This window comes from Rhinatrema bivittatum, chromosome 9, assembly GCF_901001135.1.
Source record: "Rhinatrema bivittatum chromosome 9, aRhiBiv1.1, whole genome shotgun sequence".
Lineage (NCBI taxonomy): Eukaryota > Metazoa > Chordata > Amphibia > Gymnophiona > Rhinatrematidae > Rhinatrema > Rhinatrema bivittatum.
This window is the reverse complement of record NC_042623.1, coordinates 8,857,897-8,871,027: the sequence shown is the minus strand read 5'-3', so window position 1 is coordinate 8,871,027 and position 13,131 is coordinate 8,857,897. Positions and strand designations below refer to the sequence as shown.

At 47.5% G+C, this 13,131-nt stretch overlaps 1 protein-coding gene across 1 annotated transcript in view; it reads left to right on the top strand.

Annotated features, from left to right (window-relative positions):
• HSPA14 (heat shock protein family A (Hsp70) member 14) overlaps positions 1–7,131 on the top strand; it is a 41,389-nt gene extending 34,258 nt beyond the window's left edge. The window contains exons 13-14 of the mRNA XM_029616302.1: positions 5,835–5,905; positions 6,150–7,131. Coding sequence (XP_029472162.1) covers positions 5,835–5,905; positions 6,150–6,228 — 150 coding nt within the window. The 3' untranslated portion in view covers positions 6,229–7,131. The remainder of the gene's footprint in view (positions 1–5,834; positions 5,906–6,149) is intronic.
• The last annotated feature ends 6,000 nt before the right edge of the window (positions 7,132–13,131 follow it).

Genomic DNA, 13,131 nt, shown 5'->3' with positions numbered 1-13,131 from the left:
TTGGAGTCTATAGCCTCAGAACTCTTTGATATGATTTCTGTTACCGGTGGAGATCTGCATTCAACTGTAATGGTGATTGTAAGCCCATCATCTAATGAAGGGCACTCTCCTACGAACATCGGACTAGCTACTATACATCACGGATACAAGCCTCCAGAACTGGGAGGCTTACCGTCAGGTGTTGAAAGCGCAGGGGCATTGGAGTACAATATCTCTGGAGCATCAATTGGCTGGAAGCCCGTGCCGTTCTGGTTGTCATGCTTGCGATTGATTCAATCTTGTGCAGGATTGAGCAGCCCAAATAATGTCTAACAATGCGACGACAGTGGCTTATATTGATCAGCAGGGAAGCACCAACAGCCAGCAAGTGTCACAGGAAATAGCACAACTCATGGAATGGGCAGAAGTATATCTTCAGATCTCGGCCTCGCACATTATAGGAAAAAGGGAAGAATCGAATTTCTCATGTGACAGTGTCTGGATCCAGGAGAAAGGGAATAGTGTGAAGTGTTCTAGCTCATAGTGGTTCGCTGAGACCTCCCATTTCTAGGCTTGCTGGCAACATCACACAATGCGAAAGTTCTTTGCTTCTTCAGTTCTAGCAGAGATCTGAAGTTTTGGGCCTTGATGCCCTCGTGCAGGAGTGGCTGGAAGGTAAGCTTCTACATGTTTTTTCCCCATGGCCCATATTGGGGAGAATGATTCGGAGATTCAAGATACATATGGGATTGCTACTTCTGGTAGCGCCAGATTGGCCAAGGAGGCTGTGGTATGCAGATCTGCAAAGGCTTCTGGTGGGGTATCCTCTACGATTACCGGTCCATGGGGATCTGCTACAGCATGCTCCTGTTCTTCTTGAAGATCCAGCTTGATTTTTGTCTTACAATGTGGCCCGTGAGAAGGCTCAGTTGTGGAAGTGTGGGTAGTCCATTGCGATGTTTTCCATCTTGCTTCAAGTGGGAAAATTCCTTAGCCTGTATTCACGTTTTGCAAATATTTTTGGCTTGGTGTGAGAACGAGGACTTCATCCTCGTTTGGTTTGGATTTTTGCAGGATGGATTGTGTAAGGCAGGGGTCGGGAACCCATGGCTCGCAAGCCAGATATGGCTCTTTTGAGGGCTGCATCTGGCTCGCAGACAAGTGTCGCCACACTTTCCCGCTGACCCAGCTGCTCCCCGGTCCTCCTCCGCCCGGGCTTAAAATGCTGTCAGCCCGGGCGTAACGCGGCAGGACAGCTGGAGTCCGCGGCACCGGCATGGTCTCTTCGCCCCCGCCCCCCCCCCTCGCGGCCCGGAAGAGGAAGTGGAGAGTATCGGGTGCGTGCGCGGCAAGAAGAGGCCACGCTAGTGCGCTCGGCATCGGCCCGAAGAAAAGAAGACTGCAGCGCGGCCCGGAGGAAAATGAAGAGGTTCAGCCGCGGCCGATGGGACTCCGCCTCCGCGAGGGCTGAAAATGAAGAGGTTAGCGTTGGGAGGAGGCTGCTGCCGCCGCGAGTTCCCGGGGTGGGGGAGAGAGAGAGTGAATGAGCGAGCAAGCATTCACTCTCTCTCTCCCCCACCCCGGGAACTCGCGGCAGCAGCAGCAGCCTCCTCCCATCGCTAACCTCTTCATTTTCAGCCCTCGCGGAGGTGGAGTCCCATCGGCCGCGGTTGAACCTCTTCATTTTCCTCCGAGCCGCGCTGCAGTCTTCTTTTCTTCGGGCCGATGCCGAGCGCACTAGCGTGGCCTCTTCTTGCCGCGCAGGCACCCGATGCTCTCCACTTCCTCTTCCGGGCCGCGGGGGGGGGGGGGGGTGTCTGTGTGTGTGAGAGAGAGATTGCATGTATGTGAATGATTGAGAGCCTGTACATGTGAAAGAGAGTGTCTGTGATTGAGAGCCTGCCTGTGAGAGAGAGAGAGCATGAATGTAAGTTTACCATTGGGAACCTGTATGTGTAAGTTTGTGATTGAAAACCTGTTTGTGTGAAAGAGTATGTGTGTATGATTGAGATCCTTTGTGTGTGAGAGAAATCATGTGTATGTATGATTAAGAGCCTGTGTGTATAAGTAAGAGAGAGACCATGTGTGTCTGTGTGTGATTGAGAGCTGATTTAGGTGAGGGAGCATGTGAGTATGTGATTGAGAGCCTGTGTGTAAATGAGAGAAAGAGAGGACATGTTTGTAAGCATGTGAATGAGAGTCTGTGTGTGAGAGAAAAAGACAGCATGTATTTATGTGATTGAAAGCCTGTGTGTGTGTGTAAGCGTGAAAAGATAGCATGTGTGTAAATGCGTAATTAAGAGCCTATATAAGTGAGAGAGAAAAAACATGGGTATATGTGAGTACTGAGAGCATGTGTGTATAGGTGTGTCATTGAGAGCCAGTGTGAGAGAGAGCGCTGGTATGTGACTGAGAGAGGAGAAAGTTCCAAGCAAACCACCCCACCTCCTGCTAATTCAGAACAATCTCAGGACACCTGCATATCAAACGTTCCCAGGTATGCAGAGCAAAAAAATGTTTGTATCCTTATTATTTTTCATTACTGGGTCTTTGTGTCTGCTATTTTGAAATATTTTGTTGGTATCTGGAAATGTTTTATATGAGTTTTTAATTATTGGATATTCCACTCATTAGCTGTTTCGAAATAATTCTTTTTGTTAGTACAGTTTTACTGCTGATGATTTTATATTTCTTGATTTGTTTTATAAGGATGGGTGATGTTTCTTTTTTCCTTTGTTACACTGCATACAGAGACTCTGGCTTGTTGCAGTTTCCAATTCAGTTTTTTCTGCATGCTTCTTGTTATGCGTTTTGGTCTCTTTATTCTATGTTAGGTGAGGGACAGCACGTGATTCAGGTGAGGTTTTCTGCTGGCGTGTAGTTTCTGTGTAGGACTCTATGGCAGCCTGACTTGGTCCGTTTTCCTAATAGGAGATGTATTGGTGTCTTAAGGCCTGGTGTGATATTTTCTGAGACTTATTGTACTTTAAAAGTGTGATCTTACATAAAATGCACACATTTACTTATATTTAGTTTTAAACATATTGTATGGCTCTCATGGAATTACATTTTAAAATATGTGGCGTTTATGGCTCTCTCAGCCAAAAAGGTTCCTGACCCCTGGTGTAAGGACTTACAGGCACTGTTAGCCGGCATTTGGACGCGCGTTTGACGCACTAGCTTTAACCCTTATTCAGTAAGGGGTAATAGCGCGTCCAAAATGCGCATCCAACCCCCCCGAATCTAATAGCGCCTGCAACATGCAAATGCATGTTGATGGCCCTATTAGGTATTCCCGCGCGATTCAGTAAGTAAAATGTGCGGCCAAGCCGCACATTTTACTTTCAGAAATTAGCGCCTACCCAAAGGTAGGCGTTAATTTCTCCGGGCACCAGGAAAGTGCACAGAAAAGCAGTAAAAACTGCTTTACTGTGCACCCTCTGACTTAATATCATGGCGATATTAAGTCTGAGGTCCCGTAAGTTTAAAAAAGGAAAAAAAAAAAAAAATTGAAATAGGCCCGCGGCTTGAAAACTGGACGCTCAGTTTTGCCGGCGTCCGGTTTCCGAACCCGTGGCTGTCAGTGGGCTCGAGAACCGACGCCGGCAAAATTGAGTGTTGGCTGTCAAACCCGCTGACAGCCGCTGCTCCTGTCTAAAAAGAGGTGCTAGGGACGCGCTGGTGTCCCTAGCGCCTCTTTTTACCGCTGGGCCTAATTTAAATAAATTTATTTACTGTATCGCGTGCACAGGAGAGTGGCCTAGGAGAGCGGGCGCTCGCCCGCTCTCCCGTGATTTTTACTGTATCGGCCCATTGGCCCGTAATTCCTTCAAGGTACAGGTGGCGGCTTTGGCCCGTTTCCGAGGTTATGTGAATAGAGAACCCTTGTCTGCCCATCCGGTTTTGGTGCGGCTTTGGAAGGGATAGAACATCTTCATGCCCCTTGCGGTTTCCGGTGCCTATGTGGAGTCTTGATCTGGTTCTGGAATTCTGGTAGGTCCCATCTTTTGACCACTGCATAGCTTCTTCCTGAGATTACTTACTAAGGGACAATGTTCTGACCCTAGAGCTTCAAGATTGCGGGCTCTGTCTTGCCAGGAGCCGTTTCTGCGAGTGGCTTCAGGAGCAATCCATGTGCAAACTGTTCCAACTTTTTGGGCAAAGGCGGTCTCGGATTTCGCTAGAATCAATTAATATATGCCGACTCTGGGCAGGGAGAGAGTGGTGGAGGAATATTTCCTGCTACGGACCTTGGATGTCAAGCAGCATATCTTGAGATATGGGAGGTTTCTAAATCTCTCAGGAAGACGGGCCTCCTGTGTATACTCCATAGTGGGAGTAAGTAGGGTGAGACGGTTAAGGTTATCACGGCTCCCTATGTGGATGCAGAGCATCCATTTTCTAGTTAAGTTAGCGCTCATTAACCTGTCCCGACTGCTAAGAAAAGAGAAATTATTACTTGCCTGATAATTTCCTTTTCTTTAATGAGGACAGGTTAATCCACCTTCCTGCCTTTGGCTGCCGGATGATGGTGCTATTGTCCTCCTGTGTGGCTGTGTTTCTGGGGATTACTGGTAAGTATCAGATCCAGTCCCTAGATTACTAATATTACATGCTGTGACCTCAATGTTTTCCTGTTAACTGAGTTCCTAAATGGTTGTCTTAATGGTTATGATCATGTGTTCTTTAGATGTCCACAGTTGGCCTTTGCATAGAATATTGATGTCACTGCAGATGTATATATACCGTGATGTCACCTTTACTCTGTCTCCATCTGCTGGTAGAGGTGCATAACACACTGGTCCTCATTAAACAAAAAGGAAATTATCAGGTAAGTAGTAATTTCTCCTTAGCCGGCTAGAATTTAGCCAGATATGTTCCTAAATATTCGGTTAGCCGGCTCAACCTCTATGGTTTTATTGTGACCTGCATGCAATCAAAAGTAAATAAAACATATCAACTTTCTCTCTTGCACTCTGCCCCACCCAATCCACACTGTCTCCGTCCCTCCAGGGATGACCCCAGCACACTCTCCCTTCCAAAATCACTCACAGCTCTCTAATTTACTTTCTGTATTCATATTTATTGTATCCGTTCCTTTCATGTTCAGTGCAGGTGCCTGGGAGTCTGTCCTCCTCCCTCCCTCTGCCCTAAGCTGGGATCACAGACAGCTGCAGGCTGAGCTAGGCCTACTGCAGCCCCTCCCCTTTCTTTCCCCTTGGGGAGAGGGGGTGAAGCTGCTCCCCTCCCCCCCGTTTTTCCTCACATGCTGCCCGCAGAGTCTACTCCAGCCCCTCCCACTTCCCTCCAGTGGGGACAGGAAAGGAGAGGGGGTGAAGTTGGAGCAGATACTGCAAAACAGAAAACAATTGCTGTGCTCCCTTACCTAGCCCCTCCCCTCCTGTTCCCTACCCGAAGGGGAGGGGCTGGAGTAGTAAATAGCAGACTCCAAGATATGGAGATCAGATTTGGCATGGAGGCAACTGCCTATGTTACTTATTCCTAAATCTGGGCCTCCGTGCAGGGATAGGCGCTGTTCTGTAATTGTGATACAATAGATGCTGCTTTTCAATGAGTGGGGATACTGGGATTTTTCTGAAGTTACTGCTGCAGATTGCAATGTTTTGCCTGTCTCTAAAGACAATAGTTTGAGGGGGCTACCTGTTTGTTCCATTGGCACAGCAGGCTGGAGCTAAGCTGTATGTGTTGCCCACCCTCCCCTGGCCTGCCCTATGGGAATGAGCTTTGCCCATATGTGAGCAGTAGGCCGCACCCCACCCCAGACCATGGGAGCCAGTGTGGGCGAATGTCAGGATTCCTTCTGTACATTTAGCATATTTTGTTATTTTTAACAGATTGTACTCAAGGAATTAGGAAAAAAAGAGGACGGCAAGCATGATATCCTAACAGTTCTCACCATGAAAAGGTAAAGAAATGCAGAACCTGTTTGCTGATTCTGTTGTGGATTTTACAGGCTTCATAAGGCAAAGCTGTGCATGCTGGAAGCAGTCCCTGTTCCCTCTCCCTCATCGCTGAGCAAACAAGCTGCTCTTCTTTGAATGATTGTTTACCCAGAGCGCAGAATGAAATAACATCATCCACATCTGATGCTGCATTTGTTCCTGTGCATTTCTCCCCAGCAAGCTAATGTCATGTGCCTTTGTCCTTAGGGATGGATCATTACATGTGACCTGTACAGATCAAGGGACAGGAAAATCGGAGATGATTACTGTTGAAGTGGCTGCGTAGGATTGCCTGGAAGGCTCTTTGCTTGTTAATAAGACATTTTTTCCTGTCTGTTCTCCCACCTTCCCTAGCTTGCATCAGAAAACCATCACACACAATCTCTATTCTTTGCCTTCATCATCTCCTACATCCTATGTCATCTGTTACAGCAATCTCCATTGCTAAGCTGCTGCCTGTGCTGCTCTAAGAGTGGTTGCCAGCTAGTGAGCCGGTAGGTTGATTGGTAATCCTTGAGCAGCATTGCCATCTTGGTGCATGCCAAGAAGGGAACCCAGTGGTGAGCACTATATGTTACACTCTCAGGGCCAAGCCCCCTTCTGTAAACCAGGCAGCTGTGGTAAAGGTAGGCCTCAGATAACACAGGCGTTCACCTTTAAATAAAGAAAGTGGAATGGACACCATAGTGTCCAAAAATAATTGGATCTGCCCAAAAATGTTCATCTCCCCCTTTGTGCTGTTAATCAGATCAGGGGTCATTACACAGTGCATCTTAAAGCAGAAGACACATCATTATAAAGAAAGAAAAGCTATCCAAAAAGCTTTGAGGTCCATATTCAGCCACGATCCGGCATAGAAATTCAACAGAGCGGGCAACTCCACCTAGGATGTTTATCTGGCTGAGGTTAGGGCAGCTCTTTGGCTGTCCTAAAGTTATCCGACCATATTAGCTGAATAATGCTTTTGTTATCTGAGAGCCAACTCTGGCCCTGAATGCTCTCACACTGCCCTGACAGGGGCAGATAACCCAAAGCTGGCCTGCACAGTGAGATTTTCCAGCTAAGTCTGAACTGAGCCAGACAAATGACGCTGGATATCAGCCTCTTTATGCCTACTTATGACACATGTGCTAATGTCCTATGTGTTTTCTTTACTGTTAATGTATGTAATAAAGCGTTACAAACTGGATGTGGTAGTTAAAACCATTTTTCAAACTTATTCTGTGCGCACCTTGAGTAGGTTTTGTTGCAGTGAAACTGCTGGTAAGCTGACCAATTGACAATGGCGAAGGACTGAGCACCTCACTGATATCACAATATCTCTGTTTCATTCCACAGTGCAACCACACCATAGTGGAGCTAGAAAAGGTGCAGAGGCGAGCAACCAAACTGACAAAAGGGAATGGAATAGATCCCTTATGATGATGGGCTATGCAGGCTAGGAAAGAGATGAGTGAGAAGGTTTATAAAACTTTGTTGGAATGGTTATTTCTAGTAGGTACTCAGATCAATCCAGACTCCTAGGTTTTGTACCCCTGCCAGCAAATGGAGACAGAGAAAGTTATACTGACACTGCTATATAACCCAGTGCGCCATCTGCAGTATTTTTCTGTCTCCAGCAGATGATAGCTGGTGCAAAACCTGCAGTCTAAGAGGAGAGGAAAAGGAAGATTTGTTCTTTGAGGTTCCTCCCAGAGAGTTGTGAGGTCCTGGTGGGGCCATCCTCCCTGGTTGAGGCAAATGAGGGGGCTGGTGACCCTTTTTAGCTCTGTCCAGGAATCCATGGGATGGACATCTGGTGGTCCAGATCCCTCAGCCCACACGAGTCAGCCTGGTGATCTGCAGCAGTTCTGCCTATGAGCCTTGGAAGGAGCAGGAGTTGCTAATTAATTAAAAAAAAAAACAAAACCTTATTTTTCTTATTTTATTACTTTTGTATTTATTATTTTTTGTATACCGCCAACCTTAGTCAATGTTTAAAATGAGTGGCAGACTGGCTCCAGACAAGCAAACTGATTTTGAATGTAGCAAAAACAGAGGTACTGTATTTGGGAGTTGGTGATATGTTAAAGCCATTAATTCAGACTGGTATAGAGGTGGCTCCAAAAAGACGGAAAAGCAGATTGTGCCTTCAAGCTGGAACATCTACATTAAAGTTAAATTGCTTAGGTAACTACAGGAAAATTGGTTCTTACCTGCTAATTTTTGTTCCTGTAGTACCATGGATCAGTCCAGACTCCTGGGATGTACCAGAGCTCACCTACGCGGGGTGAGACCCTGAGTCCCGCTCAGATCACATCTTCACCAAACCCCCCTGATCCTGGGGCCTGAACATCCGAGCGGTAACGTCTAGCAAAGGTGTAGAAAGACTTCCAAGGAGCCGCCCTAAAAATCTCTTGTGGCAAAATTTGCTGACACTCTGCCCACGTGGCTGCCTGTGAACAGGTAGAATGTGCTCGAAGGCCGACCATGAAGCAGGTCCGCTGAATTAATAGCCTCCTTCAACCAGCAGGCGATCATAGCCCTAGACGCCTTGCATCCCCTTTTGGGACCACTCCCCAGCACAAACAGATGGTCCGACACACCAAAGTTATTGGTAACCTCCAAATAAAGTAACAGAACACGGCCTATATCTAGTTTCCTCAGATCCCTAGCTTGGGGATCAGAGCAGTCCAAGTCTGGAAAGGGCGTGAGTTCTACCGACTGATTCAAGTGAAAGGAGGATACCACCTTTGGGAGAAAGGAAGGAACCATCCTGAAAGAGACGCCCGTATCCGTAATTCTTAAAAAAGGGCTCCCTGCATGATAAGGCCTGGAGCTCTGACACCCGGTGAGCTGAGGAAATAGCCACGAGAAAAAAGGAAAATTGGTTCTTGCCTGCTAATTTTCTTTCCTATAGTAGCACGGATCAGTCCAGACAGTGGGTTGAGCCTCCTGTCCTGCAGATGGAGACAGAGAAAAACTGAAAGGGTATCCTATATCAGGACAGTGCTCATCCTGCGTCCCTTCAGTATAAACGTTATCAAAGCAGCCACAATAGCATTGAATAGAGAACCAGAAGGAAGATCAAGCAAGTAAACAACCCTAACTTTCAAATTGGAACAGGAAATTCAAACGTAGGAAAAATGTTCTTACATAGTTATCAATATATATAGCAGATACCTCTTGTGCCTTACAGTTTGGATATACTTCCGGTATATATTTCAGATAGGGAGCAGATATTCCCAAACCATCTGTGAAGGAAAAACTTAGAGCGGACGTAGCAATGTAGATGTAGTCAGGGTGGGAGTCTGGACTGATCCGTGGTACTACATGAACGAAAACTAGCAGGTAAAAACCAATTTTCCTTTCCCTGTACGTACCCGGATCAGTCCTGACAGTGGGATGTACTAAACAGGGTGGGACCGAGACAGTCCCACTCGAAGAACCTGTGTGCCGAAAGAGCCAAAGACTGGCGCCTGTACATCGAGGCGATAATGACGCGCAAAGGTATGTAGAGATTTCCAAGTAGCTGCTCTGCAGTTTTCTTGCGGCGAGACTGACTGACTCTCCGCCCAAGAGTTAGCCTGATAACGTAGAGTGAGCTTTTAAGCCCTCCGGAACCATCCAGCCCTGACAAATATATGCAGACGCAATCGCCTCCTTTAGCCAGTGAGCGATGGTAGCTTTAGAAGCCTTATTCCCCTTACTTGGCCCGCTCCATAAGACAAAAAGATGTTCAGAGACTCAAAAATTGTTTGTAACCTGTAAATATTGCAGTAGGACCCTCTTCACATCAAGGCGCCGTAAGTCCGCGCCAGGCGTGTTTGCAATGTCCTCTGGAGAAAAAGCAGGGAGCTCCACTGACTGATTTACGTGACAGGAGGACACAACCTTTTGTAGAAAGGATGGGACTGTCTTAAGGGAAACACCTGAATCAGAAAAGCGAAGGAATGGCTCCCTACAAGACAGGGCTTGGAGCTCGGACACTCTCCTGGCTGAGCAAATAGAGACCAGAAAAATAGTTTTAAGGGTCAGATCCTTGTGTGGCCTGCCGAAGGGGTTCCAAAGGCGCCTTGCAAAGAACGCGGAGAACCAAGTTAAGGCTTCTCGACGGACAAGTAGCCCGGTCAGGCGGGTTCAGATGCTTAGCCCCTTTGAGGAATCGAATGACATCCGGATGGGCCGCCAATGCGTAAGCATCGACCCGCCCCAGGAGAGAACAGAGCGCCGAAACCTGTACCCACAAGGAATTGAAAGACAAACCTTTGCAGAGACCATTCTGTAGAAAGGAAAGGACCTGGGACGCTGGAGCCTTATGCGCCGCTACTCCGGACTCGGCACACATAGTCTCAAATATTCTCCATACCCGAATGTAAGTGAGAGAAGTAGAAGTCTTATGGGCCCACAACAGGGTGGAGATAACCTCCTCCTTATAACCCTTCTTCCTTAGACGCTGCCGCTCAAAAGCCAGGCCGCTAGACAAAAGCGATCCACCTGATCGAAAAATACTGGACCTTGTCGAAGCAGGTTTGGTAGATGACCGAGGCGAAGAGGACCGTCCGTTGAGAGGTTCACCAGATCCACGAACTACGGTCTCAGAGGCCACTCCGGCGCTACGAGGATGACTGGCCCCCTGTGGAGTTCTATTCTTCTGAGTACCTTTCCCACCAGAGGCCAAGGTGGGAACACGTAAAGGAGGACGTCACGAGGCCAGGATAGGCCCAGGGCATCCACTCCTTCCGAGCAGTGCTCCCTTCTGCGGCTGAAGTATCTGGGAGCCTTTGCATTGCTCAGAGTAGCCATCAGGTCGAAGTGGGGGATCCCCCCCCCTTGTGCACGATCAAATCCATTGCCTCTCCAGACAACTCCCACTCTCCTGGGTATAGATGCTAACAACTCAGGAAGTCGGCTTGCGTATTCCCCTTCCCCGCAATGTGGGAGGCTGCCAGCCGCTCCCGATGGCGCTCCGCCCAGAATAGCAGCTTGCTGGCTTCCAGGGCCACCGGACGACTCCTGGTGCCCCCCTGGCGATTGATGTAAGCTACCGTGGTGGAATTATCGGAGAGGACTCTCACAGCTTTGCGACAGATCAAGGGCAGAAAGGTCCCAGATAGACCGCTCGGGTCTCCAGGCGATTAATGTGCCACTGGGATTGGATTGGGGTCCATCGTCCCTGGGTACACTGACTCTGACACACTGTTCCCCAGCCGGAGAGGCTGGCATCCGTCGTAAAACAATCCACTGAGGTGTCTGCAAGGGCATCTCCTTCAACAGGTGGGCGAGAGAGAGCCATCACTGCATGCTGTCGATGTTAACATCGGAAAGTGGTAAGGGTGTCTGAAACTCGTCCGAGACCGGCTTTCAGCGGGAGAGCAAAGCTTTCTGCAAAGTATGCATATACACAAAAGTCCAGGGAACCAAATCTATAGTTGAAACCATAGAGCCAGAACCTGGAGATAATCCCAGGCCGTGGGAACCGTGAGAGATAACAGATGTTGGCATTGACCCATGAGCTTGAGCGCACAGGCCTTGGGTAATAGAACTTTGCCCACATGGGTGTCGAAGCGTGCTCCTAAGAATTGGAGGACCTGAGAGCGCTTGAGGTTGCTCTTTGAGAAACTGACTATCCAACCGAGGGAAGTGAGGACCGACAAGACCCGGTTGACCGCTATCACGCACAGGTCATCTGACTTTGCCCAAATGAGCTAAACGTGTATAGAGGGAATCATCAAAATCTTATTACCCAAATATACAATATAAATGAAAATTATTATTGAACTACAATTTAGCACAACATTACATCATAGTGTTTCATAACTTATTTTTATTCATCATTACAATATCAAAAATACACATGCAAATTACAAAAGTCCATATACTCACTTTTCAATCATTTTTAACATCTCTATATCCTGGACATACCAAAGATATGGACATATCAAAGATATTCAAAAACAGTATCCTAAAACACCCCACACACACTCATTCACATTCATACCTCATACAATCCCCCACCCTTTACAAAACTACAAAGTGCCACTTTTTGACAATCACAGGAGAGCCACTCTACAACACTATCCTTTTACCCCTATATTTTCAATTCATTATATAAACAGTTTTTATTGATCCCAAACAGGGCACATTGGAAGGACCCTGTGCGGGAATACTGATAACGGGGCACATAGGAAGGACCTAGACAGCAGAAGACGACCAAATGGCCCATCCAGTCTGCCCAGCAAGCTTTCGTTCTTGATTTTTATCTCATGCTTATCTGTTACTCTTGGCCCTTAGTAACCTTTTGGTTCTATTTCCCTTCCTCCCCCACCATTAATGTACAGAGCAGTGTTGGAACTGCATCTAAGTGAAATATCTAGCTTAATTAGTTGGGGGTAGTAACTGCCACAATAAGCAAGCTACTCCCACGCTTATTTGTTTACCCAGCCTGTGCAATTCAGTCCTTGTTGGTTGTCTGAATATAAATCCACTTTTCTTCATTCCCCCTGCCGTTGAAGCAGTGAGCTGCGCCGCATATGTATTTCAAGTGAAGTATCAGGCTTAATTGATTCGGGGTAGTAACCGCCGTAACATGCAAGCTACACCCATGCTTATTTGTTTACCCAGACTATGTAATTCAGTCCTTGTTGGTTGTTGGCTGAATATAAATCATCTTTTCTTCATTCCCACTGCCGTTGAAGCAGAGAGCTACGCTGGATATGCATTGAAAGTGAAGTATCGGGCTTATTTGGTTTGGGATAGTAACCGCTGTAACAAGCAAGCTACTCCCCGCTTTTTTTGAATGCAAATCCTTTTTTCCACATTTCCTCTTGCTGTTGAACTTACCCTTGAAGGATAGAGTGTCCAACTGCGATTTAGAAGAGGAGTCTGTAGCCCAATTCCTCAACCGCCGAGACCATAGCTCTGGCCTGCACCCTGAGGAGATCATAGAGGGCATCAGCCTCATAAGCAATCGCGCCTTCCAGCCGTTCTGCCTGTTCCGCCTCTGCAGACGGGAGGTCCTGGGTGCTGAGTAATTGTTGAACTCAACTGAGGCTTGCCCGCTGCATGAGACTGCTACAGACCGTCGCCCGAACTCCGAGGGCCAGAACCTCAAAAATTCTCTTGAGATGCAGCTCTAACTTACGATCCTGAAAATCCTTTAGCTCTGTCGCCCCCACCACTGGGATGGTGGTGCGTTTGGTGACTGCAG